Genomic DNA, 24,659 nt, shown 5'->3' on the forward strand with positions numbered 1-24,659 from the left:
CATAGTCGAAATTAATCGCAATCTGTCTCAAGGATCGGTGCAGGAGTTGCACCCTCAGCTGAGAACAGACATTCGCAAAAATATGCAATGGACAGGTGGTAAATGCGAAACACTTTCAGACGACGAGATAAATTCAGATATGGGGAATGCGTGTATTTAATGTTATAATAAAAATTTCATGTATATAATGTGTGTCCCTTGATAATCAATTTCTTTATCCTATTTGTTCTTAATATAATTCCAAATTTTGACTCGGATCTCGAGTAAACTTCTCTCTTAATTACGAAGCTTTTTTTGATAAGATGATTAATTCATTATGTTCCTCTTGTAACTATTGCAAATAATTTTCTTTTGTGTCGTTATCTTTTACCAGTGCAAAATCATCATTGTTTAATCATTTCCTCAATAAATGAAATCACTTATGACATCCTTATATGAACCATAGAGATATCACGATATTTGTGCACAGAGAAATATATTCAACGAATTATAACAACAATGTGTTTTATGATGAGTCATAAAAAAACAGATAGTTCAGAAAATGTTTCATTGTACGCAAGATTACAATAGAACCATTTATCGGATTCGAAGTTCTGTTAAATAAGAAGGTGGAAAAAGGACAGAAACAGGATAAATGGTGTCTTTTTAAAACAGACAGGCAATCACTCTTCGTCCCTAATCGTACCTTGTTTGTGTTATCACGTGCGTGACCCTTCCCCGTTTACCTGCCAGGCCTGGTGGGGAATGTAAGCTCGCCTACAAGCAAAAAGGAGGATCGGAACTAATTGTCACACACACTGTCCGATCACTTGTCATTCGAGATCCAATAGTCACCGAGGGAACTTCGTTACAGCGATTGTTCTTCCAGAGAAATTAAGTGAAAGAAAATTTAAAATAAAAATCCTCTAATAGCATCGAGAGTATTAATTACGCGAATTCAACTACCGATATGGCTAGGTATCTCATTAGTTTTAAATCGTAACACATAGTGTCTCTCATAATATTACAGATAAGTGTCAGTGACGAGTGAATTCATGTCCACAGTGTAAACTTTTGGCTCGTTATCTTTTCAATTATCCTGAATAAGCTTGCAACGAGTATAGTGGTTGATGGTGATAATCATCGAGAGGAATGGGTGGTCAGAATTCAAGGTGGGCCACAAGTTGCATCTCTTTTGGCGTTGCAGAGTGGATACAGGCATCTCGGACCGGTATGTCAATCGATCAAATTTTTAAATAAACGATATTCCATCCTTGTAATTATACTACAAATACAATTAAATAAATGTAAGCTAAATAATGATACGTTTCACTTATTAAATGGGCTGTTTCGAAACCGTATTGATCGATTATCAACATAAATTACAAAGCAGAGAAAAAGGATGATGTTGCAAATACTGCTTCATTTTACCTTACAATTCTGTAATGGAATTGTTCAGTTTGGCTTCTGAGAGATTCCAATGTCGTAGCAACTGCGTTACTTTAAATATTCACTATATTTTTATATATTACGTATCTACCTTTTACACTTATAAAGCTTCAGATAAGTAACGATTTCACATCGAGTTATCACTTTTCGTCGAATTAAGTATTTGAACTATTCCAACGAATGGAAAATCCGAAAGATAGTCGGTGAAAACTACACGAGATATTCACTTTTTCGTGTAGGCAGCGGTTTAATTTTGCAGGGGACGCGTGGTCGAGTGAGTTAATATTTGAAGATAGAATGGGTGTGAAACAGAATAGAGAAAAAAGCGTGGGAGTCGCTGTTGCATAGAATATTCACCGGTAATTCCGGAAATAAGTTCGTCAACGTTACGTAGAACAGCTTTCTATCCCTCTGAACACAGGGCATTGCGAGATGCAATTAAAACTTGAACAACTGCTTAATAACTTATTGTTAGCCACTTGTGCAACGCCCAATTCCAGTTTAACTTCGACCAGAGTATCCCGCCATTGTAACTTAACTTTCGTGTTTATCTCAGACAGAAGTAGTCGCGAACGAACTTCCTTCTCGTTGAACGGTAGGGAGAAAGGACTGGCAGCGAATTTATTGCCGCGAAACCGAAATTATTCGTCGGCAAATCGACGAAAACAAAACGGGCGGATTTGTGAGCCCGCTGAATGTCTTCTGAATTCAATCATCGTAAAATGTACACTGGCAAAAGCATCAGATTAAACCTTTGAAATCTCTGTTGTTTCAACAGAGATTTCGAGAAATTGTTTCCCAAATATTGAAAAGCTCGTGATGATTCGATGTTTAACGCTGGAACTACCGAACATATTAAAATGGTCAGTTGTAGGTATCTTCTCTTTGCAATTAATAGAATCTAATAAATCTACATAATAAATAAAAACTAATAAAATCTAAGTGTCTTTAGCAAAATTAATGCCGACTTTCGTTGGCCAAAAATTTGGAATTGTATCAGTGCTGAATCTTCTCTCAATTATCTTATTACCTCTAACAAATTAAGTTTCACTAATGTTTAAGTAATTAATTCCGATATAATGTCAATACTAGTCACTTGTATGGCTGGTTCAAGACTACCTTATGCTTACAATAATATAATTAATTTCTATTATATCTTTCTTATTTTCATCTATTGTTTTCGATTTAGCAAGAAGTAAGATTTACTTAACCAGCATTGATTTTTACTAATCACTTGACTCAACGATTTCAGAAGTTTCCTTTTAATAAACGACTCGGTTAGCGGATTAGTTACGATCATTCTATATATATAGTATATTTAGAAACGCATAACACAGATCGATAATTTCATTATCAAACGAATTAAAACGTTCCATGGATATCGAGTTACAAGTAATTAAACGTACAATATGAAATATACTAGCGCCATCGGAGAAAGGCTCAAGTACCGAACGTCAAACGAAACTAATTAATAGGACGAGAAACGGATGAACGGTAACATGTGCGGTGTACAAACAGATGTTTTACACGTTCCGATAATCCGCAACGAGTCACTCTAATCTCAAGTGTTCGTTAAACAGCGGCGCAAAACGCGTCCGCTCCATTTCACGCGTGACGCAAACCCGATGTTTCAAGAGAGTCGCGGATTCACTTTGAAACGTTGTTAAAACCGTGAATCGTGGGTGACGATTCCTACGATGATGCTAGAATAATATCCATCCCAAAAAAATGCCACGAATTCTTCAAGCGAATTCATTAGGATTTTGCAAACATGCGTCCAAGATTCGCTCATAACATAAACAAGAAAGTGCTGCTCCTTTAAAATACTGAAACATTCATGCTTCCTTATTTTCGTATATTATATTGTAAGTTGAACGCTACGCATCATATTTCTGAGAATTCGCGGCCAGCTAGCGAGATAAAACTTGCAAGCTTAGCCAGTGACCGAGGTGGCGTGAAAGGGATGATAATAGTCTTCAGTTGAGGGAAATATTTATGTTTCCTTATTTTCACATATTATATTATTAGTTGAGAACTACGCACCGTACTTCTAAGAATTTGCGGTCAGATAACAAGACAAGAGTTGCAAAAATTACTGGTCAGCGACAAAAGAAAAAATGGGTGATGAGGAGAGGGGGTGATAGTGGTCGTCTCTTGAGGAACCGGCTCGAGAATATTTGTACAGATTCATTGAAACGTAGATGAAATTATTCTATTTCATTAGTAGTTTATAGAGGATATTTCTTTACCTGGAATTTTCAAAACCTAATTGTTGCCGCAAAATTGCAGTAGTAATTCAAATACCTTGAGCAAACGTTTCGCGGGAATATTTTCCCGTCGATCGTTCACCGGGATTCCGCCAATCCGCGGGCGGACGCGATATTTCTGCTGATGCAGCCTCCAACCTTTTATCGACAAATAATATTTACATATAATTCCAGTTCGGTTGGCGCGATGTAATTTCGCCGGAACGGCGAACATTTTTTCGGACCTCCGTTTTCTTATCGGAAATGAATATAATTGAGTGGCGACGAAATACACGACACATCAAATGCAGTAATTATCATGTTAGTAATGAAAACCACAGGCGAAAAGAGTCATAAGTTTCTCGTTTCTCACAGTACAATTTCTCAATGTAGTATGTCATCGACCAATCCTACGTGGAAACTATCTACGTATCTTGGAATGTATTTAGGCATCATTCGATTATTTCATATTAGAATACTTATTTTTAGTCACCAATTGACATAACGATCTGAAAATTGACAAGAATTGTCTTGTCACAAATTTAAAGAGCAAGTAAATTGAACTGAAGAAATATTGTATTTTTAATATAAAAACAATGCTTTTTAAAAAAGAGGGAGTCAAATAGATCAAGTTCCGAAAAGTGACTAAACCGCGTAATTAAGAAATCTAGAGCGCAAGAATAGCAATGATATCACGCCCATGTCGTAAATCTGGCTTAAAACTATCTATCTATAATCCCTTGACATATAACTCCCCAAGCTAAAAAAGGAAAAGAGAACACAGTGAAAAGGCAATATTGTTATCACTTTTTTTATTAAACTTCACACTCTAAACGTCGACCCTAAAAATCGTTTCCGAAACGTTTCTCTGGCCGATGCAATCGCGATGCATCGCGAGAAGAATGGGGTTAGCTTAGGTACATAAGGGACGAGGAAACGAGACGATCGGCTAAACATCGGTTGGTCCAGAGGCAAAAGGGAGAAAATACGTCCGGGGATATCTTCTTGGTCGGTGGGACGTTTTCTCTCGCGCGACTTGATCTCAAGGCAGAACTCGTTTTGCAAAGTGCACGAGCGAGGGGAAGAGACGAGACGAGAAGAAATATAGAAAGATAGAAGGAGAAGGAAGGTGGAACGGGAAGAAGAAACCGGGGAACGAGATCTGGCCGATGTCTCGGTGAATCTCGACGCGGAAACGGAGGGAGAGAATGGCTGGAACGAGCGATCAAATGGTTCGTGAGGCTTGCTTACCGAGATAATCTCTTTGCAGCGATCCGTGTGCCGTGGGGAAACGATTTGGCCGCACTTTTTCGACGCTTCCCCGCTACATTCACGTCTCGCTGGATCTCGAAGGCCTGAAATACGTTTACGCTTTCGCGCAGATTTACCAGGCCAACGGGAACACGGCGGGGAGGAGGGGGGAGAGGGAGAGCTTGCTTGGTAAAATGTACGGGATCCACGTTCAAAGGCTCGGGAAGCTGGGAAAATTTCTAGAGTGAACGGCAACCCTCTCTTTCCACGCGTATTTGACTGGGGCCACAAAGCGAAAACTTCTTTCGAGGAAATTGAGACGCGCCCGTGATCTTCGAATAACGGTGACTTTTCGCTCGTGCTGTCTCTCTTTGCACGTTCATCCGAAGGTAGACTCGATGTATCGCAGCGTGTATCGCGAAAGTAACTACACGCGTATGCAAGTGTAAGAGAGAAGGGCGAATCGAATTTCATCTAGCTTTTTACGAGCGTCGTGCCGTGAATGCCTTCGATAACTCTTAAATCGAGTAGCACGATAAGGGTGTATGCTTTGTCTAAAAGCGTCGATGGACGAGAATTTGTTGCGCGAGTATCAATGTAATAAGATAAGATAAAGTTTTTTGTGCGCTGTGTCGTTTCGCGGAGAACGGATTTTTCCCGAGAATTATTAAAAAGGAAAAAAGGAATTGATGGAAGCTATAGAAATGATACGTCCATTGTGTTGAATTATGTATATTCCCTGTTTTTAAAGTGTATTGAACAGAGTTAAATTTTGTGATACATACGTCACAGTCAAATATTATATTCGTAGTTATAATCGTGTATTCTAAAAAGCTACTCTAAAAAAGAACGGGACAAAGGAAGAAAAGAAAAGAGATTTCAGATCCAAGAAAGAAGTATGAACAGATTACAACTTGTCCTCCAACGAAAATGATCTCGGAAACTAACTCAACGGTTTCACTTGTCTTCTAGATTTTCTTACCGATAATTTTCTAAGTAAATTACATTCCATCAAAAACAAACAACCATCCCTATACTCCTACTTGACAGTGTAAGTACGTACAACGTTCTTAAATGCGTTCTTCTTCAGCCATACTTTTTAACTCTCTTCTTTACCAATAAGGAAGGTGACCTACATGGACCCGCATGAAATTGCAGCAACCCCGTCGCCGAACGAGCGTTTACCCTCGTGAAAGAAACGCGCGTGTGCACAAACTCTTGAGCATCCATGCTCCACAGAATTTCCCTACGCTCGGCACACGCATCAAAAGTTTGATCCACTTTTCCAGCAAGACGTCCCAGACGAGTTGAGGAGGGTACTACCTCGCCGTGATCGTCGCAATTACCATAATCATTTTTCGTGCCTACGAAAAGTGACGTGTGTTTTTTCTGAACATCAACCAGCATAATACAAGTGGGCAGCATGCGGCATAATTACGCTAACAGAGTGACTCTCCTTTTTCAACCGCTTTACCACGATTCCTGGCCCCTGGTGCCGTCAACCAGTCGAGCACTCTGTATTTCTGCGCCCGCGAAACAGCATTTCCCTGCAGCTGCAGCCACGAAAGCCGACTGGCGCAGTTGCAGCTGCACAAGCAGCCTCGCGGCCGACCGCAATCCATGGCGAGCACGATTCACATGCCCTCGCTCGCTCGTTTATTTTCCAGTCACGTCGTGTAATTATTTCGTATAATTAAGCTCACGTGGTCTCTCGGTCTCAAAGGGAGAAAAAGGGTAGGACGGCGTAGCGAAAAGCCGTTCGAATCGAGCTTTTTTTTTACTACTGACCTAACACGAACGTCGGCGTCGACGGTGGTAATCTTGGAATTGGGTTATTCGGTCTTTTGGTCGAGATAAGGTTTGAGCGAGTGGCTTTCGTAATTTTCGATTGGAAGTAAATTAACAGCAGAAAGCTAGTAACGAAAGAAGTGTGCAATTTGTGCCAAGTAAAATTGGAATAAATATATTGCTGGTCATCTATTGATGTTTAATACACAAATTCAATGATTTCGATGCTTCTGTTTTCTAGATAGTTTAATACAAATCTGTTATTCTTTATTCGTAGCGTATTGATTCTATGATTCGAATAATTTCGAATGAGAAGGCTGATAGTTACACGGCACTGGGTTGACGATCAATCTTCCGTAAATCGCTCCAGCTGTGACGTTCTATTGCTAAACGATTATAAGAGGACACTTAGGTGCCATCGATTTGGCAGCGAAACGTAACATCCAGCAACTGCTATTTTTCTCCCACTGTCGTACATTATAGCTAATAGATCATACGAATTGAAAGGGAACATATCGTAGAGACAACTGATCTGGAATTCTCCTCTGAATAACTTCTTAATTGGGTTGCCAAATTTCGTGTCACAATTATGTTCATATTGTAAGAATTATATTCTTACGGCGTTGCTAAAGCTTAAATTCTCGATATTTTTTCCAGCAATACATATTTAAACAAGACATTCTATACTTCATTATTGCCAATGATTCTATATTTATCGATTATCATAGTGCTTTATTCGATAGTCTGATAGAGAGTTGAGCAGAGTCGCCTAAATTTTCTAGAATTTTCTCGCGTTTACGTCCGTTCAGGTAACAGCTACATGCCTGGAACTGAGTGACTGACAGACGTGGAATAGGGAAAAAGTAATTATTCATCGGGCTCGAAAACGAACTGCCGTCGTAGCCTCGAAAGCTTTCGACCATTTGATATAACGTTGCCTATCCAAGATCTTGGCGACGCGACGACGTATGAAATTTCGTCGATTTTTCTCTTCGAAATACAACGTACCATCTTCGTGCGCAACACGTCCATAAACAAGTCAAGTTTGGACAATTTTCCAAGAATTGTAATTCAATTGCCTTTACACATACGGTACCGTTTTTAATTAAAAAACAATCTTCGGAAATTCATATTTCGAAGATTTTCGATGGCCCCATTCCTGGGATACTTATTTTACTCTTCTCTTACTTCGAAACCAATACTTTTGGATTCTACCCAACATTCTGCGATATTCCTTCTACCCGATCTTACTTCTGCAACTGCTTTTCTAATACTACTTGTTTGATAAAAATAAAATTGATTTCATCATTGCTCGCAGAAGCTACGTAGTCTCTTAAATTTGTACCATTGTGTGTGCAAAAGTGCACTGCCCCCAATATTCTGACAATGAGTAATAGTAATTTCTTGTTGATGGTACGCGTAAACACAAATACTATTTGTCTTTGATTCAGGAAAGACGAATTCTTGCACTTTTCTACGACTAATCCAGCTTACTGAAATAAATTAATGCTACGACAAAATCATATATTATAACGGTCACGATAGAAATGAAATTATTTATCTTGACACTGTTCTTACACGAATTGTATCGAATGACGAGTAGTATACCGAGTTCATGTATAAATTCATATTTAGAAGAAACGTGACCCGGTCTATTTTTATTCTGAATGACTCGTTTGATAGACATCGCATGGCGCACAATACGCTACTAGTTTTATAGTTGCATTAAAAACGATTGAGATAACAATTTGCTTTAACGAAGAAACGCAAACGACATTTTTAACGTGTGACCCGCATTTTCGTTATAATCTGTCGCCTACCTATGCACAGGAAGCAGAAAATCCGATAAGCCAGTTAATTACTCGCAGTGAAACTTGTGTACGTCTAAGTTACTCAGGTTTATCATATATCTTACGCGGACACCCTATATTATAAAGGCACGAGATTGCTCAATCAAGCCTGGCCTCCGGGCAAATTGAAATCCAGTTATCGAGAAGCTGTTATGAAACTGTTGGAATGAATTTCCTAACATTAATTTCCGGAACAGGCCGATGGAACAGTGTTTTCTTTATTTCCTGTATAATCGAGCGACAGTAGGAATCGCACTACAATAAATGGAGAATACCGTTGAATGGAACTAAATCGTCGACAAAATTTATTAAACGTTCGAATTTTAATAGAATACGTTGAACGTCACAGTTTCGGAATTATCAACGACAATAACTTCATGGAACATATAATACGCGTAATTACTCCATATCGTTAACACGTGTATCGTTAAATGTGGAAATTTTGGAAAGTAATTAACCACCCTGTGAAATGACAATTAGTCTTTGTAAAACCGAATGTTTGTAAAATGAAACGTTCATCAAATTTCAGCATATTCATACTCATAAGCTGCTAAGAATTCTCATGTTTATTCACCAATGGGGCAATGTGAACTTGTTCCTGACAGAAACTAGAATTACAAAGAAACGAATTAATCATTGGTTAAAATAAGAGACAAACTGCTATGAAGCGCGATATGTGTACCGTAAGCTCGGAGCAAAAATTGGAGGGACTGTTACAATAAAGAGATAGCGTCACTTTCCAGTAATTTACGTAAACTATCAAAATCAATCGAAATCAAATCACGTTTTTCCTACAAATTCAAAGCGTCTTATCGTGCCTCTCTTTTTCTTCCAATAAATACAATTCGAATATGCGACATTCAATTTTGAACATCAATGATACGGTATAAACTCGTTCTTGACAAAGAGAGTTACAAAGGAACGAATTAGTCTTTGATTAAAATACGAAAACGATCAACTACGATGAGACGTAACACGAGTGTTCTAGGACCGAAACAAAAATGTTTCAAGGACGAGTAGCGTGACTATGACAGTTTTAACGACCTCTTCTCGTGGTAGAGGCATTAATGACGGTACGTTCATAAATGATCGAAGCGCATGCGGAGGTTTTGCCGATTCAGCTTCAGCTTTTGGCAGTAATTGAAATAAATGATATGGCATCCTCTGCTGAACGCCATAATGAACTTCCACGTTACGGGGGTTGACAGATGTCATAGCGACCTGCCGCTCGGTGCTCGCCTTCGTTAGCTTCCTACCTTCGAAAAGGTTTAATCTTGGTTCAAGTAGATCCTGATATTTGATCTCTGATTTCCGGGAAACTTCGCTCTCGATATTTCTTATCATCGACTCGATCGTGTACCGTTCAATGGATTCGATGACAAATATTATATGGCATTGGTATTTATTCATTTCTCAAGCACTGTTTGCCATGTTGTAGTAAATTACCATAACGGAGCAATACAAATAGTAAAAGTAGTAAATAATAAACAGCAGAAGCCATCAAAGTCGTAATGTACGCAAAAGTTCAGTTTGCAAATATACGTTAAGGAATATGTAGCAAGAGGCGCCGTTCTACGGTATATTTTTACGTATTTGCAACGCGGGCAAGCATTTTTTAGGCCAGTTTACGATATTTATTTCACTGATATATAACACGTTTGATTTTATCATCTTAAATATTTGGAGTTCTTTTTAAATGCACAAGCTAATTTCACTTTTCAGGATTTTCAAAATTTTCATTTGGATACCATCAACGTTGTCCAAAAAGGAAAATAATATCACGTTGTTAATAAATGCGTTTTGTTGGCATAAAAAGACGTGCTCACGATTTTTGTACAACTACACAGTTTAATTAATTTTACGTTTACAGTGTTCTGCAGGAAATTGATGTTCTAACTTTTCACGTGTAATTGTCAGCATGTCTGGGGAACCGAAAGCTTTGGAAAAGATCGATGCGTGACAACGTTATGATCGACTCGTGTGGCAGACAGGTATTTCCCACGCCTATATTGCTGCGAAATTACGTATTAGTTTACGTGCACACTTATGGGTAGCACAGCGTGTCAGCCACATAATTCCGATACATAACATAATCGATACGGCACTAATAGGTTCAAGAGTTAAGTGAGATCGAGTATATGAAACTAGTCCGGACCCTCTTTGACCAAATTCACGTGACGCTGGTTACGGCGTTGATTTCAATTAAAACTTTGATTTTGACGTAGCCGAGTTTGACGTAGCGTAGTTTCGAAGATTGCCTTTGCTAATTCAATTTCCCACGCATTATATGGGCCCCTGGACGCGCTCCCTGGTACAAATGGACGATCCATGGTGAGACACCATGATCTCACCTAAATCGACAACTTTTTCAATTCTAATTTTAACCTAGTTTCATCAGAGAATAAACTTTTTCAATCCAGAAAGTACACCGGCAAACTTTTCTTTCGTTTCAACAATTACGAAGAACGAAAAACAAGGATCGAACGAAATATACTTTGCCTTTAAATCCGGTTATATTCCAGGATAGAAGAATTCATATTACATAGCGTTTCAGTTGAAACCGAATTGTCTTCCTCATTTTTAATCGTATTAAGAAATGTTTCTTCCAACGATCGGATCGATTTTAATAAATATTATGTTTAACAATTTCTATGCTACACGTACAAAAATTCATTTTCGCAACTGTTCGCACAGTAGCCATCGGTATAGCTAACCAGGCAGATGAAATCGTCTGCAGCGTTCCCACAAGTCCAACGAGTTCCCACTATTTCTTTCTTCATTCTCGAGATGCTCGTACCCTCGATTCGAATTTTTACGAGGCTCACACACGAATTTACGCGATACACATCCGCGTTGCTTGCTCGCAGACACCAATCTTGAAGATTGTTTTCTCGCATAAGCATTGTCATTATCACGGTCGATGTTCACGAAGTTACATATTGATAGGTAAACACTGTGAGCATCCGTTTCCATTCGAGGATCTGCAAACTTTCGTGCCACGAAATTAGCATTTCCATCGTGGAATTCAATGTATATAATTGAATTTAGCGTGCTTAAGTGGCAGGGAGAGAGCGTAATCTCGAGAAACACGCACCGGGTAGAGCGTTATAAGCTCGAGCCACCTACGACGTTGAACGATATACAAGCGATTATTATACCGGGATAGTAAATGGCGCGGTACGAGCGCAATATCTGTGAAATTTGTAGCATTTCCGCAACTCGTGGGTATAAGAAACTTCGCGTTCAACTGTGGAATCGTTTAGACAGTCGTATGTACTGGATATTACGTATATTACAGAAATCCGTTGTTACCTCGTATCTCTTTTACCAGTTACTAATTCGTACGTAAATTCATTTACTTTCCGAGTATTTCATTCTTTAACATTTTTAATTGCAAGCGAACTGTGTCAGTTAATATTCCACACGCGATAAGATTTAAAATAACTTTTTCTTCCACGGTATTTCCTCTTTGAATTCATCCAGATTACGTTTTAATCCCCGTCCAACAGGAACTTCCTCGACTTCGTCACGACTGTTGAATATTTTACTTTGTAGTATGAAAATGAAGAGGCAAACGAAAAGAACGTTTACCATGTTACATATTATTACGTGATGTTATTACGTAAGATGCTGAACAAACAGTAATTGAAGAGTCAATTCTTTAATTTACGCTCAAAAGAATTCTGTTCTCAAATCATGAAAAAATCACTATCACCGTTTAAACGCACTAAAATTTCTCCTAGTCGAAAGAACAAGGTAACACAACTCGAAACGAAGAGTAACAACAAAACCAGTTCGCAAACAACGACCGTACAAGCGAAGGGATACGCGAGCTACACGTCCCCCGTGGATGTTACACGAAAGGTGTTTCTGTTCCACGGTAGAACAGAAACGTTAGGGTTTTCATTGAAACGTGGCGATGCCTGCGGGAGCTTACTGCCGCGGGATTACCAGAGACAGTTGGAAATCCGATCAAAACAAATGGACTGCGAAAATACTCTCCCTTCCTCCTGTTATTACCTCGTCTCCCTCTCTTCTCGTACCTTCACTCCTGGCGCATATAGTATCAGTCGTTTGCGCGGGAAGACTGTTACAAACCGACCTGGATAGCCTGGAGCTCGTGGATTTTCCCACAGAGAGGAGACAGCCGGGCGTAATTTGACCGATCGATACGAGGAATCGCTGATCGCCGAGTAATGAGCGACTCTGATTTCTTGTCCTCTATCTCTCAGGTCTCGTTCGTTTCACGTAGACGGACGATAGAATCGGTGGCTGGTTTTCATCTGGCAGGCTAACAAACACAAGGGGAATAGAAGAGCTCGTCTCGGGGGTAGTTTTGGGCAGCACCAAGCGTCGATTGCCACCGGGACGAAGGGAATCGAACCATTATCACGTAACAGACAGATTCGAGTTTGAAGCGTTCCCACGTGGAATTTAAAGCGAGCCGTGTTGTACGTGCCCCATTTTAAGGTTACTCTCTTGCTCAAGAGCTGACCTTGATGGACATCCAGACTTTGGAATTGGAGGAATTAGGGGAAAGATTCTTCGGGGTTTAATTCATATCGTATAAGACACGGTGGAACATACAATACGTATGTTTCTGTCGATTTTCTTATTTTAATGTTGCTTTACGATTAAACAGCGGGATTTTAATAAATCTATATCTAAACAGAAAGACTTTAATATAACAGAATCACGAGTCTAACATAAGTCTTTCAAAAATAGACAAAATTGTGTACACATGAAGAGGCATATATTTGACTCTAAAATCAATTAGAAAAGAAAAGAAGAATCTTAGTAACATGGGATCGACGACAACGTACCGACTTTTAAAAATGATTCCGTGTAAAAGATAGGAAATTTAACTTGTCGAGTCCTTCTAATCTTCGTACAGTAAAAAAGAAAAAAATGAAGAATTGCTCCATCTTCGCATTCCTAATTCCAAACGCAGGCTGAATAGAGCATCGCAAAGAGGAAAGAATCGGAGATTAACCTGGAAAAGTCATGATTAGAAGCACCGTCCATTCTTCAGCAGGTTGAAGATAAAGCCAATGGGATAAAACATCTAGTCGGAAACGAGAATTCCATGATACGTGGCGACTTGAAGCGAACGAGGACGTCGAATGACCGAAAATCGGCTCCATAAATCTTCTGAAATGCCGTGGCGAAATTATTTGCGGGACACGGAGGTGTCGTGGATGTAAATTGCCGCGCTTCGACTTCCTACTGGCGCCGGAAATCGTGATAACATCGATGTGCCGGGGCCAGTGGTATAAAAATCGGTAGCTGCTTACGCCATCACGTGCGATCGTTCGCACGTACGACCGTTTTTATCCTCGCGTCCAAACTGAATTGTTCTCTCCTTCCATCAGCCCCCCAAAAATACAAAAAAAAAAACAATAAAAATAAAACAGATAGAGACAGACACAGAGAAAGAGGGAGGGAAAGAGAGAGAAAGAGAGAGAGACGAATAAAAAGAAAAATACAAAAAAACAAGCGCGTTCGTCGTCGAGGATATTCAGCCGTTTATCGTTTGGTTCGATGGCAACGACCGGTCGGATTCATTCCCTCTGGCTGAATACATTTCAAATATAATGGATACTGGATTATAGGTATATTTTCTCCATGGGCCAAGCAAAGCCAAATGCGGGATTATTGTTTCATAACAGGCTTGGTGGATTTTTCCGGCCTTTGTTTTCCCTGTCGACGTTATTCGATGAAAATTGGGGTCACTTTTGAGGGTATCGCGCAACCACGCGACGTCCGCGGTAATATCGCGCGAAACATACTAATCGCGAACCGTTCGTTGTTTTTTTCCATTATCAAATTGGTCATGTTATCCACAGCTTAGTGTTGTGAACGTTCTATGAAGTATGAACAAATATCTTTGACCATTAATTAACCGAGTAACATTACCGATGAAAAACTACGAATGATATGTACGATGAGATGGCAGGGCAATGACTCGTTGTGTGTCATTTTTCTTTTTCTTTTTTACACGTTTCAAATCGTGTGATTTTTGATTCCACGAAAATATACAGCTATTTGATAATGCGGAGAAATATTTCGACTACTGACAGTTCATTTTCCTATGCTTTTTCGCTGCTGCCGGTGACGGACGAGGTTTTTAATCGTGACGTCCATTGAAACGATGCAAATATGGAAATGATCTAGCGCGATGTAACGAGATATGACGTTACATCGGCAAAGAGAGGAGATACACATCTGCTTGCGCAGATACGCTCGATTTATGCAACGTTCGTAATCCATGAACTGCTGTAATATTTGTAATTGACATATTCGTAACGTTCACAATATGGACATGTTGTTTGGCGATGCGCCAATACTTTGGTATTTGCATGAAAAAAACATACGATATTCGGTTCAATTATATTTTATACTTCGGTTTACGTATGTGACCGTGTAGAGATATACCGGCAGTTGATTATCTTTGACACGATGTATTTTAATTGCGCAACTTTTTAGATAAATTAAACCACAATGATTTTCTTCTTTATAATTATCGTACAATATCATGACCCGATTAAATTAATTTTTGAAACAATACAACCACTACCTTTAAATGTTAAACTTTACACAATTATTTCGTTGCACAACAAATTTTTCATTTTCGGATTCTTTAATTTCTGAATTATGAGGCAGATTAAGAAAGATTCTCCAAATTGATGAAAGGACTATCCATGCCAATACAAGCAGTGATGTTTAAAGAGTAAATGTATGTTGTGTACACCACAAATAATACAATATAATATTGTTTGAATAAATCATTAAACCATCATTAACTCGTAAACATTAATCAAATTCGTTCATCGTTCCTACAAATTGACTACAAATATTTCTGCACAATAACATACATTCAATCCTTACGAACTCATCGATCAGCCAGAATCATTGATCGACTAACGCGTCAAATAGGAATTGCGAGCCAAGAAAATCCATTCAATTTTTCCAGTCAATTTTTCAATTCATTTTCTTTCTGCGGCCATAAGTCATAAACCACTTTGCACCTGCAGCTCCTCGTCACCCCGTGCACGTATGTCCATGCGTCGCGCCCTATTGCGCCAGCACACGCAGTTACCACTACAATCATCAATCAGGGGAGCCCGTGGATCGATAAACTATCAGGAGCAGCCAGTAGGAAAATCCAACTATCAGGAGGTTGATCGAAAATAAAAAACAGACATCGCTCGTTATGGAAATATCGAGGTTTTGGCCGGGTCTTTCCCTTTTCATATGAGGAAGAAGCGACATCAAATACCAGAGATACCATGCAAAAATACCACCAACACGTAACACTTGGATAATAATAACGTTATACCCCATTTTAGACGTTCGACGCTCCCTGAAAGCCCTTTCATCCGTTCCACTCTATCTGTCTATCTATCTCTTGTTGAAGTTAAGATGACACCAACCTTCTGTTCATGCTATCCTATTCGAAGCGTCCCATTCGATCGTTCGAAGGGCTGAATCGTTGCGACGTCGCGGCGCACCCTCGCCGCTCGAGCACCCTGCGTGCTCAGTCAGAAGGGTAGCGACCGGCGGCTCGTTCTAGATAGTCCAGTTTACGTACAGTCATTCGTGCGAAGACAACGCAGAAAAGTACGACAAGTCACGTGTCTAGTTTTTTTACATGCAAATAATTTTAAAATCCAATATCTTACCAACCAATTACGTATTGACAAAACTTTTTAGTAGAAGGGACACTTGAAACAGTTGAGAAAATGTTATATAAAGATTCTCATTAAAACAGTTACGAAGAACCTTTTTATCTTTAATAACTGTCACGAAAAACTAGAATTTCCAACTATTATCCATTTCGATTATGGTTCCTATTTCAGTTCCCATATTGGTCCTGTAAACGTTGCTCTTCCGATTCTATATCGCTTTCGAAACGGTTCTAGAATCGATTCCTGTATCGACTTTTCCCTAATTGATATCACTGATTACTACAGCTGCAGATCACACTGTGTATGTGCGTATTTTTGACAAAATTATTATAGACAATGGGGAAAAATTTGTGAATATGATTTATTTCTAACAAAGCGTTGAAATAAATAAACCAGATACATATTTTTCACACTCTCACTTAGGGACATCGGATGTTTGCGCAGATGGGGACATCTCTTCCCTACGGGCATAAAAGATTGTGGTATATATATGTACACACTTATATTCTTCGGATGCTTGAGCATATATTTATACGTATATGTGTAGAGCTATACGTATACATAGAAATTGCAACAGTTTTCAGGCCCCGTTTTGTGCTAAATGTTATTTTCGCACTGTAGTGATTAAATAACACGAGAATCAGAAAATCTACAAAATTACGCTCATCATATTTCCCCCTGTGATCTTCGTAGAAAAATTTAGAGTATTCAGACTACAGCTATTTTTCTGTGAATTTGTAAAAATTTGTGAGTTTCATTTTTGTGGTCGTTTCGAAAATTTAAACACGATCTCGTTTCAGGTATTTTATTAAATTTTTGGCTCGAAAAATGCTGCCGCAATGTGGTACAGAGTCGTGTTACACGATTATCGAATTGGGAACATAAAAAATCGAAATAAAAGAACTATTGGTAGATGAGAGCAATACGCAGCACTGCACGTCACCATCGCGTTAATTTAAATTTTTATGAAGCCACTACCATGTCCGGCGTCACGTTAATTTAAATTTTTCTGTCGAAATTGCAATCTTTCCGATCTTTCCATACGAGGTTCTTCGTTCAGGTCTTGGGCTTCGAGGATACGTACATATGGCTCAAAGACGGCAATGGTGGTCAGAAGAAAAGGGGTGGAGTTTGGTTAACAAAACCACTAAATTCAAGCAGCAAGGTAATGGATAGATTTTTTAGAATTTGATTAATTTTTTTAATAAGACATATGGATAAAACATGATTTTCTACTTGCGTTATATTATACTTTTTAGCCATTTATATATCTTTTCATGCTTTATTTCGATCGTTTTGATACAAGCTTTAATCCTAGTGATAGTTCCAGAGTTAAATTCTTTTTAAATTACGATATTAGGTTCTACCAATACGATTTTTCAATTTTGAAGATCATTTGGGCAGATCAGCAGAAAACGATCGAGCGACACAAGCGCGGTTACGTGCCATTATCTAGCTTCGACTCGGAGAAACCACTGATAAGGGAGAAGAGACTGGAGGTAGATCAGTATCATTTGAATAGCATCAAGGAGGACGATAAGGATTGGCAAGAATTTTGGCAGGAAAATCCTCAAGACTCTAGACTGATGTTCAATGACGAACTTTGGGATCAAGAGTGGTACCTGGTAATTAAACTCATTCAAAATATCCTTAAAAATTGCGTAAAAATTGGTTGAAAACGTAAGAAAAATAATTCAAAAAAGAAAGGAAGAAACACGTAGAAAGAGAAATCAATAATAAGTGAAATCAATAAAAAGGGATTGTTGGTAAAACATTTAGTGGATGACTTTGCTATCTGACGATAAGGTAAGGCTTCCTTATCAACTGTTGCAGCAAGACACGAGATCGAACAATGCTCTCCCTAAGCTGGATTTGAACGTACTGTCCCTCTATCGACTGGGGGTAACTGGTCGAGGCGTGAGAATCGCAGTTTTGGACGATGGGTTGGAATATACCCACGACGATTTGCGAAATAACTACGTGAGTAACGAGAAACTTTGCTTCGAGCTACTCTTTTTAGCTCATAGATGACGAGAGGGACCATTTAAAATTGCACCCTGTAATTTTTTGGATATTTTCTATTTTTTTACTTCTATCAACGATTTTTAGCTTGTCAATTAATCTTATAATCAATTTATTGAATTAATGCTAGAATTCTGATATTAGTTACATTTTCTAGTTCATAGGCGACCGAGAGTGGACTTTTAAAATTGCATCCTTTGATTTGAAATTTTTAACCTTTTTTTTTAATTCTTTTTTAATCCTGAATTTTTTAACTCTTAAAAGCTACCGTCAAAAGAAATCGTGTTAATTCCATCGTGATTGAAATTTCATCCCAGAGAGAGAGAGAGAGAAAGAGAGAGAGAGAGAGAGTCTTTTTTTATTTTAGAAATCAATAATGTCTAACAAATGAAATTAAATAAAAAAGTGAAATTGAATTATTATCATCCAGTGTTAGATGAAAAATAGAAAATTTAATGTAAAACGATAATGTTAAGAAAAACTTCGCTCGAGGTGAAATTTAATCCAGGATAACCTTCCAGCGTTACAAGATTTCTATTTTTGCTCTTTCATCTACCAAGATCATTATGTAGTGGTTTACTAGTTAATTTTATGAATTTGCTGATCTAGGATCCTGATATTAGTTACGATGTAAACGAAGCTGACGATGATCCTTTGCCACGATACGAATTATCAGGTATGAATTATCAGATTAAATCGCTTATACGCTTAACTCCGATATACGTTTTCAGTGAATATATATTATACAGATTATCCTGAAGTAGTATTACAATCCTATCACGATAAATACCAAAGGTAGAAACGAAATTATAGCTTTTGGTTGAGCTCACATTCTTCTAACCATTTATTATAAAAACTAAATACGTCACTTTATATATCATATCGTAAGATTTACGCGATCAGCAAAGTTTATACCGGACTGAATGCCGTAACTTTATACGTCATATCACAAGATTTGCATCGCCAAGGAGGTTTATCAAGATTTACCAGGAACATAATATCTCTGCAGTAATCCTCCAATTTTCATACTTTAACCTTGCCCCCGTTTTATCAAACAAAAACGACTTAATACTCTAAGATCTCCTCTATCATAGAAACAAAGCACAGAAACTTACTAAAATTATAACGATCAAAAAATACGATTTGATCAAGAATGACCTAGAGAAGACAGAAAGGCTAGACATTCAAAGAAACACCCGTCTAATCAGCACAAATCGCGTTTCCTATAAGAATTTTTCTTCTCGCGCGTAATTCCATCGAACATTACTTTTTCGCGCGTAACAATTATTCAACGCGTCCTCAGGGGTGAACGGCCATGGAACGAGATGCGCAGGGGAAATAGCAATGGAAGCTAACAATCGGAAATGCGGCGTGGGCATCGCTTTCGAGGCTTCAATCGGCGGCATCAAGTTGCTCGATGGTTTGGTAAACGATCGCGTTGAGGGAGAAGCGCTAGGATACAAACCGGAACTGGTGGACATTTACACGGCCTCGTGGGGCCCAGCCGACGATGGGAAAAGTCTAGAAGCTCCTGGCAGGCTGGCCAGCGAAGCTCTCGAACGTGGTATCGCTATGGCGAGTATAGGGGAAGAAGGAGAGGGATAAAGCGAATCGAAACTTAACTCTTTGAAACTGAACGTTTTCGTTTAATCATAGACGGATGAGTCGAGTTAGCGAACAGCAACGAGAGCTCGAGACGCTTTGTGTCACTCTCGGCATAGATCAAGAGTTTCTAATTACTTGGAACGTTAATTACCTTGAAACGAGAAAGTTGTATTAACGTCGTCATTATAACACGCCCACCAGGAAGAATATTTTCTTCGTCACCTGGCAAACTGGTGGAAACAATGAAAATTCATCATCATAAAAATCTTGCTTTTTCATCCGGACTAAAAAGTTTCCTGCAATTCTAATTAATTCTATATGAGAATATACGAGATACGCCATAAATGGGTGTCACGAAGCAGGTAGAAAATACACGGCGTGCTAGTGAACAATTAAATATTCATGTAGAATAGATCGTGCGAAAGGTCGAGAAGCATAGGCCTCGATGCATATTTATGTCGTGGCTGGATATTTATCAAACGATTCCTCGTGATAACGTCATTTTATCTGATTCGCGTAAAAATATCGTTTTCAAGCTGGATAAAGATAATAACGCATGTAGTACACGGCTTCTTAAAATTATTGATTTGACACGATTATTCAGGGCAGAGGCGGCAGAGGTAGCATTTACGTGTGGGCTTCCGGGAATGGGGGCTTGAGATCGGACGACTGCGGATGTGACGGATACGTAGGAAGCATTTATACCATCGCTGTGGGATCTGCTAGTCAAACTGGAAGATTTCCATGGTACGGTGAAAGCTGTCCCGCAACGTTGGCCACCACGTATAGCAGTGGCGCTTATCACGATCAAATGATAGTAAGCGACATTGTCCCTCTCTCATTTTCTATCACAATTGAAACTTGATAACTTGAAAATCTATATGAGACAACTGATCAACTTCACTTTCTATCAATTGCTTAATTTCATTATACAAATACACAATTAACGCTCAATTCTCAAGAAAGAAATGACTTACTTCTATAAAATCATTGATCGCAAGAAGATGATACAGTTAATTCCAAAGATAATATGATATGATTATAAGTAGACAAATGATGAATAATAGTGTTAATAAATATAAATACGATAGTGTCATTTTCGCTTTGGGAACCAGAGAAAGGATCGAAAAGGAAAATCGATAAATGAATAATAAAATTATTTTAAAAATGGTAATTAATTAATTTCTAAACCTCTAAAAATTGAATTCGTTCTTCTTTGAGTACCTACAATTCGGAAAATATTGATCGTGAAAACCTCGTAAGATGCGTCTTCAGTGGTTTCTGTATGTTAACCATTCATAAACTCAAAAAACTCGATAAAACAAGATCTTTATAATTTAAAGATTTTAGACATCCTTTTTGGCTTTGAAATGTTCGAAATTGAATCGTTTGAAATTTTGGATTATGTTAGAATGAATGAAAATACTACTGGGGCCATTCCCTGCAGCTAATGGAATAATTTAACGAACTGTCTTTTTATGCTTTCAGGCGACAACAGACTTAAGAAACACCTGCACCACGGGTCATACTGGCACTTCCGCGTCCGCTCCATTAGCTGCAGGAATCCTGGCCTTAGCTTTACAAGTGAAGTACGAGCTCGTTAGTTTCCTTTTTTCTCGGACCCACTGAAATATCTGTTCTATTTAGAGGCGGGTTGGGGCCATCACATTTGCAGGAAAAATCGTTAAATGCATTAGCGCGACTATGGTTGAATCTCGTTAAGATTCAACTAACTTCGACCACAATCCTTAAATGGGTCTGCAGAATTGAATATTTGTACGAAGTAGAACATGTATTAGCACCAAGGAGGTCGCGTTACTAAAAATTCCGTCACAGCATGGAGAGGTAGAGTGTAGCAGATTTATATCAAGCAGATATTGGTCATTTCTGCTTGAACTTTAGAATCAGCAGACTAAATATTTCCTTCATTGCGTTCATTTTTTCATTTCCTTCTCCCGTTTCTTCCTTTATTCCTCTCTTTTTGCTATTTTATTTATTTCCTTTCCTTCTTTTATTCTTTTGCCAATTTCCTTTTCTTTCTTATGCCTCTCTTCTATATATCAATATTTAATTAATATATATGTGAAATACATAATACGCTATCAACAAAGTTAAAACGAAAGGCAGGAGGAAAGAAAAGTTCCTTTCCGTATTCGATATTTATTCACCACAGATTCCCCTAATCTCTTTTTCATTTATGAAAACGTTGTTACCGGAAATCTGTGGCTCCGACGAGGAAACGCTCGTAGCATAAATCCATCCATGCGAAATTAACATAATACGGGACTCGATTAAAAACTTATCGTTATCTCGACCGTCAAGAAAATTTCAAACAAACCACGTGTTCGTTTCGTCTATGAAACTACGAAACTTGCCGGCATCAACGTTTCCCAAGGGTTGTTTTAAGCAGTTCAGAAAAACACTTTGGGCTATTTTCTTGCCTTGGACCGATCTAACTTGTTCCAATCAGATTACGAAATATTCCATCATTCACACGCTATAAGTACTTCTTCGAAACATAGTTGCAACCATCAGAATAATTTATGTATTGTCCTTGAAGCAAAGATTTAACCTGGAGGGATGTGCAGCATCTCATCGTTTGGACGTCAGAATATAATCCACTCAGGTATGTTTAATATTATATTAAATTGTAACATGTATTTGTAACATGTATTCTTTAGAGAAAAACAATTTTAAAATCGGATACGTAATCAGTTAATTCCATATCATCAAAATTGCGATTTTATTTGATTTTGAGTCTAAACATATATTTCCTTTTTATAATTTAAAAATGTAGCTTGCATTAATACTAACCTAGTAAAAAACATTAAAATAGTGATGATATAAAAATACGAGTTAACTTAATGACCGTATCTCTGGCTGGATCTGGTTCTTTTCACTTTTAGCCATTTCATATCAAAATATATCCTTTTTAGTCATGCAGTGACATTAAAGTAAAAAAAAAAATTAACAAAAACGTACTTATCATACTTTTCCCTGTGCTCTTCACTTGCCTCGTCTTCTCCGTTTGCAGAGATAGAAACGGAACGAATTTATATTCCAATCCGACATATCAAAATTTCCAAAACCTTAAATTTCCATAGTTCAGAAACGACCCATATCTGAATAATCTAATCGATATTCTTAGAAACTAGGAACCTTTCTCTTTGATTCCTTTTCTTATTCATGTCGATATCACTTTCTGTATTCGAGATACCATCGGTTGAAGAGAAACGTAATTTTTAATGCAACGCTATCGCTGTCCTTGTCACACACCCGAAGTTCTCACTCGCACCATCGCCATGACCTATCCCACTGGCGCGCCACGTGCTCTGGTCAGTGACAGGCGCTAATGCGGTTTTTCGTTAATACTACTTACGTCGTACATATTTCCGGGAGAAAATGTAGGTCAACGTTATTTGGGCATGCCATTCATGACCCTTTACGTTTTCATTCTGAGTTTGATGTTTTATATTTTCGAAATGGTCAAGCTATCGATTTGAAACACCACTGTAAAAGATATACTTTTTTCTACTTATGAAGTATGTTAAATTCATCATTTTTGGGATATCGTAAATCAAAGTGACGAGCATGCAGTGTACATAAATGGTATCATAAAATTCTCGAACCCGGTATAAAAAACATGAACACATCCAATAAGAAATTATCATATTCTATGTTCTATTCTGTTTCTTTGAAACACGATTTCGATGTAATACATACTTGAAAATGTTTTTCAAAATATTTGATATAATTGCTTGAAAATATTATTGAAATTATTCATATAAAACGCTGTTTACGACGCGCGTTTACATTTTTATCTTTATGTTATTTTGATATGCTTTCCCCTTAACAGTAGTTTTCAGTTTTTGATACGTTGTAAAGTTAATCTGTATGATACCATTTTTTCACGAGTGTCCTCTTTTAAACAGATATATTATTATGCAGACTTCAAGTGTAACGATACATAAAAGCTTGGATTACAAAATCAGCTTGAATCAGTATTCACAAATAGCTAGTTTGCCATATTGTCAGAGAATTAAAACCACTAGAACGCCAGTCCTAGCTCCAGTTCGCGAATTTTATCGGAACACCGTTTAACGATAATTGTGATCCATTTTAATTAACTGCACTACATTTATATCCATCGAAATGCTTATCCAATTTCAAGCAGATCGCGGTGTCGCTATCTGGACGTATCATGGTTGGATTATTCGGGGAAAATATCTCGCCGAATTTCCCAGGTTATGAAAAAAACTTTGTCGCGATATATGAAGCCCAAGTCGATCTCGTTTTTCTCCTTGGGCACCGCGAACCGTCGGTGGATTGAAGCATTGTGTCATTCTTATTCGTTCCGCGACGGGGAGGAAATGTAGGTCGTGCTGTTTCAACGAGAAACGATAATTGCAGTGAAACGAACAGGAAGCAGAGATCGTTTCTTTCTTCACTAAAGACAAATGCCACGGCTTCTGTGCTGTAACGCGCACCTGATCAACAGTCAGGGTCAAGATGTGCTTGCACCATTCGAGCTTTCCTTTTTATACATAATGAGCTATATAATAAATTAGTTCATAATAATAACTGTGATTTTATTCTGATTTTATCCCGCTCGACGATAAACGAGATAGACACATTATTTTGACACGAAAAAATAAATAGAGGGCTAAAATGATGCCAAAAAAATATACACGTAGGTTTGGATTTATTAAGAATGTTCTTCATGTCGAGAATTTCATGTCAAGAACTTCATTCACGTCGTTCAAAGAGCTAGTGCGATACGT

At 38.2% G+C, this 24,659-nt stretch overlaps 1 protein-coding gene across 1 annotated transcript in view; it reads left to right on the plus strand.

Moving 5' to 3' along the window:
• The first annotated feature begins 814 nt into the window (after positions 1–814).
• The window catches only part of LOC100740253 (neuroendocrine convertase 1-like), a 29,564-nt gene continuing 5,719 nt past the window's right edge, over positions 815–24,659 (plus strand). Inside the window, exons 1-10 of the mRNA XM_003487607.4 lie at positions 815–957; positions 1,045–1,210; positions 17,312–17,416; positions 17,643–17,876; positions 18,085–18,231; positions 18,883–18,949; positions 19,577–19,848; positions 20,483–20,695; positions 21,367–21,467; positions 22,439–22,504. Coding sequence (XP_003487655.1) covers positions 950–957; positions 1,045–1,210; positions 17,312–17,416; positions 17,643–17,876; positions 18,085–18,231; positions 18,883–18,949; positions 19,577–19,848; positions 20,483–20,695; positions 21,367–21,467; positions 22,439–22,504 — 1,379 coding nt within the window. The 5' untranslated portion in view covers positions 815–949. The remainder of the gene's footprint in view (positions 958–1,044; positions 1,211–17,311; positions 17,417–17,642; positions 17,877–18,084; positions 18,232–18,882; positions 18,950–19,576; positions 19,849–20,482; positions 20,696–21,366; positions 21,468–22,438; positions 22,505–24,659) is intronic.

This window comes from Bombus impatiens, unplaced genomic scaffold (genome assembly GCF_000188095.3).
Source record: "Bombus impatiens unplaced genomic scaffold, BIMP_2.2 scf_0166, whole genome shotgun sequence".
Lineage (NCBI taxonomy): Eukaryota > Metazoa > Arthropoda > Insecta > Hymenoptera > Apidae > Bombus > Bombus impatiens.